Source organism: Nicotiana attenuata, unplaced genomic scaffold (genome assembly GCF_001879085.1).
Source record: "Nicotiana attenuata strain UT unplaced genomic scaffold, NIATTr2, whole genome shotgun sequence".
Taxonomy (NCBI): domain Eukaryota; kingdom Viridiplantae; phylum Streptophyta; class Magnoliopsida; order Solanales; family Solanaceae; genus Nicotiana; species Nicotiana attenuata.
The window spans coordinates 43,067-46,578 of NW_017672480.1; the positions used below are offsets into that span (position 1 = coordinate 43,067).

A 3,512-nucleotide genomic window follows, 5' to 3' on the forward strand; every position below is an offset into this window, starting at 1 on the left:
AGATTTGCAGTTTTCTTTTTCCCGTTACTTTGTCCTTTCAGCTTTGAGCAGACACGTTGACCGGCTCAAAGTGCTGATTTATGATCCATCTCTGTAATTGTAATAAATGCTACTTAATTACGACAACCAATAAGGCAAAACTATTCTGATAATGTGAAAAGTGCCTCGTTTCTACTTTCATTAATTAATTTATTGCACTCTATTCAGAGAGACTCGTTTGTCTACCACTCTGTCGAGAATAGTGCTACTATCTTTATGATATTTGACTTTCGCACATTCGTAATTACTTATCAAGGTGGGTGACAATGGGAATCTTGAGCTGTTAAATAATACAGAATTGGTATGTTATACTTCTGAACTACTTTAGTATTAATATAAGTATTCCCACTTATAAAAAAACAGAATTGTAATTGCTTTTAACTCGAGATGACGAAACAATCATCTTAAACCCTTTTATTCTTAAAATTAATCTAAATCCCAAGTGAAAGTTGCTATAACATTAGATAGGAAAACGCAGAAAGATTGGATATTCATAAAATTAATCTAATGTGGTTCATGAGCTAGCTTTTGACATACTAGCCTCAATTTGAGAAGTAATGTGTCTCTACATGCCTAACAACAGGTGGGTCAGGTCGGATAAAAACGGATAAATATTCGACCCAACCCAGTTAGGCATGATGTGATTTTTCTAAAACAGTGCCTCCCATCGTGTAACAACCATACAAGAAGAACAAAAACCAAATAGACACTATAAGACAAATGCCAAGTGCTGCCAATATTTCTCTTTGTTGTTACTCGAAAATAAAAAACTAAAGCAAGCCTTTGTGGATGCTCACTACTAAGCTGGCCCAAGAAAAAAAACAAAATATAAAATCTGAAGTATCAACTGGTAACTTCTTGATCTAATTCCAGTAATTGATTAGAAGAGATGTCAGTGACTGCTGTAGCCTAAATGGGAACCTCTTTGTCTTTTAACACTTCATTAAAAGGCCTCTTTCGGGTATTTGTCTTGATGTTACATTGCTCAGCAAAACCATTAGACTTAGTCCTCAAATTCTTTGATATTAGTAATTTCTTCTGGTATATGCGAAAGACGCTCCAATCTCCTACTTGCATCATGTTAACATTCTGCATAACCACGAACCAAGTTAACAACAACAACAAGCCCAGTAATTTCTCACAAGTGGGGTCTGGGGAGGGTAACATGTACGCAGGTTGTTTCCGATAGACATGAACCAAGTTAAGTTTATATAAATAAACACAGATATGGGATGGAACATAGTGTTCATACCTGATCAGAGGAGGAAATTGTGACAAGGGAATATTGGTGCATTATCCAACGCGTTCTTAAACATTCAGAACGCGTTGTTTGGTAGAATCGAAGGGCTTTTTTCATCCCAAGAAGTAGCCGTTGTTGTTGTTGCTCGCTTACTGCAGAACCCGAAATTGGAACCACAATTAACTGGCCTTGGCCAACGGCCTTCCAATAACCAGAACAATCTTTGCCACTGATCAATCTGCTGCAACCCTTGCTGTTTATATCTCCATTTGCTTTGCTGAAGAAATACCTATTCTCCCTCAAGTCCCCTGCTATAAATTGTCATTTGACTAGTAAATAAATTTTTGCTACATAAGAAACTGACAATAACATCTACTCGTATTACATATAACATAGAATACACACATACACACAACAAAAGATGAAAAAAAGACTAATCTTGTTCAAGAAAAGGAATGAGTTAGCATGGTGACTTAGCTAGCGTTGAACATAAATTTGATTGAAAGTTATATTGAAAAATAATTTTTGAAAGTTGGAGTTGTGTTTCGACATATATTTTATTTAAAGAAAGAAGTTCTTGTGAGTGTAAGAAAAAATTTCATCCAAAAATTGCCATTACTTTTGAATTTTTTTCCCCAAAACATGATAACAATGTTTTCAAAATTTTATTGAAAAAATAAAGCCAAAATCAATGGCCAAACGAGAGGTTAATTTACCAGGCAAGTCAGAGGGAAAGGAGACGAAAACATCCAGTATTTCAGGGATGATTAAGGCAGGCAAAGGCATGGAAAATATCTTTCTACTCAAGTAGTGAACCAATAGCTCTTCATCAGTGGGACGAAACCTAAATCCAATGGGCAGATTTAAGCTCCCAACTGTAGGTTTTGCACCCTTCTTCTGCTTCTCCATATCTGTGGACCGACTGCTGGAGTTTGAAATTTTTTCTCTTAAGCCAACGACAACATCCTCGGCCAACTAGAAAAATGGCAAAGGACTAGGCATTTAGGGGGAGTTGGGGTGAGGTTTGTCTTATATATGTCTTAGGGAATAGAAAAGAAACATAGTTGATAGTTGTACAAACACGGATTCCATGACTATGACCATAACATATCATCTCCAAAATTGACTAGTACTCCAAAACACGGAGTTGTACGCAGTACAATTTAGATGATTTAGTTTGAGTCGGCACACAGTTTAAGAAAAAGGACAATGCTTTTGAAATTTATAATCTTAAAAGATTAAGGGGTAAAAGTTTTGTGGGCCATGCCATTTGTATGGTTACAAAAGCTTCTCATTAAGGGTAAAATGGGTAAAATTAAGAGTTTAAAGTTGAATTATTTCCAAATTTAAAAATATATTATTTATTTTGGAACATACTACAAAGTAAAATAAGTCATATAATTTGAAACGGTAATAAATAAGTAGACAGTGGGACGTGTAATAAAAACACACCAAGCCCCAATTAAAGAAGTGCTAGGGTCAATGTTCAACAAGCACCGGCCATCGCCCCAAAGTATTGTGTCATGTGCTCTACTCAGATTCCCCTCCTCTCAATAAGGAAAATGGTAAATTATTCAATAATCTGGTAGGTAGTGTGTACTCCCATGCCATTAAAAGTTTAATAAAAAGATGAATTCATTCTTAATTCAAAGGTAGTAGTTCCTCAATAGAGCTGCCATTTGTTAGGGCCGTTCCTCAATGTAGAGGCCTGCTCAACTTCTAAAGGCTAAAGCCCAATATTGATAAACTTACTTTTCCTAAAGCCAAAATTTTACGGTATAGCCAGTTTTCGGACTGGTCAATCAAAAATAGTCAGCGTTTACCAAGTCAATGAAAAATAGCCACTGTTTTGATGCAATAGAGACCGGTCCAGCATAATATACTGGAGTTCGGTGCACTTGTGTATGAATTCCAGCATATTATGCTGGACCGGTATACTTTGCTGGCTCCAGTATAATATACTGGAGTTTGATGCTCCAAACTCCAGTATATTATATTGGACCATTATACTTGCTGGAACTCCAGTATATTATGCTGGAGTTCTAGTGTATTCATGCTGGAACTCCATCATATTATGCTGGAGTTCCAGCATACTATCCTGGAACTCCAGTATAATATGCTGGAGTTCAAGTATACTTATGCTGGAACTCCAGCATAATATACTGGAGTATTTTCCGGGTTTTGAACGGTGTTTTCTCTCAGATTTATCTCTACATAAAAAGTGGCTAAATTT

The 3,512-nt window shown here is 36.1% G+C and overlaps 1 protein-coding gene across 2 annotated transcripts; it reads right to left on the reverse strand.

Annotated features, from left to right (window-relative positions):
• Positions 1-506: 506 nt before the first annotated feature.
• LOC109213362 (NAC domain-containing protein 41-like) lies at positions 507-2,322 on the reverse strand. Of its 2 annotated transcripts, none has more exons than XM_019377156.1 (3): positions 1,996-2,322; positions 1,292-1,590; positions 507-1,128 (listed from the first exon to the last, which is right to left on the reverse strand). In XM_019377156.1, exons 1-3 carry the CDS (start codon positions 2,186-2,188, stop codon positions 949-951), a joined length of 672 nt encoding a protein of 223 aa, XP_019232701.1. In that variant the 5' UTR covers positions 2,189-2,322; the 3' UTR covers positions 507-948. The 2 variants fall into 2 exon arrangements, with proteins under 2 accessions (XP_019232701.1, XP_019232702.1); XM_019377157.1 differs by having other exon boundaries at positions 1,292-1,587; positions 1,996-2,319.
• Between the last annotated feature and the right edge of the window lie 1,190 nt (positions 2,323-3,512).

What these genes read in the sequence shown, in the direction of transcription:
- LOC109213362 (XM_019377156.1), bottom strand. Translation starts at nt 2,188, where the DNA reads ATGGAGAAGCAGAAGAAGGGTGCAAAACCTACAGTTGGGAGCTTAAAT. An exon ending in CTTTCCCTCTGACTTGCCTG is followed by an intron (nt 1,591 to 1,995) that starts GTAAATTAACCT and finishes GACAATTTATAG; the next exon opens with CAGGGGACTTGAGGGAGAAT. An exon ending in CAATTTCCTCCTCTGATCAG is followed by an intron (nt 1,129 to 1,291) that starts GTATGAACACTA and finishes GTGGTTATGCAG; the next exon opens with AATGTTAACATGATGCAAGT.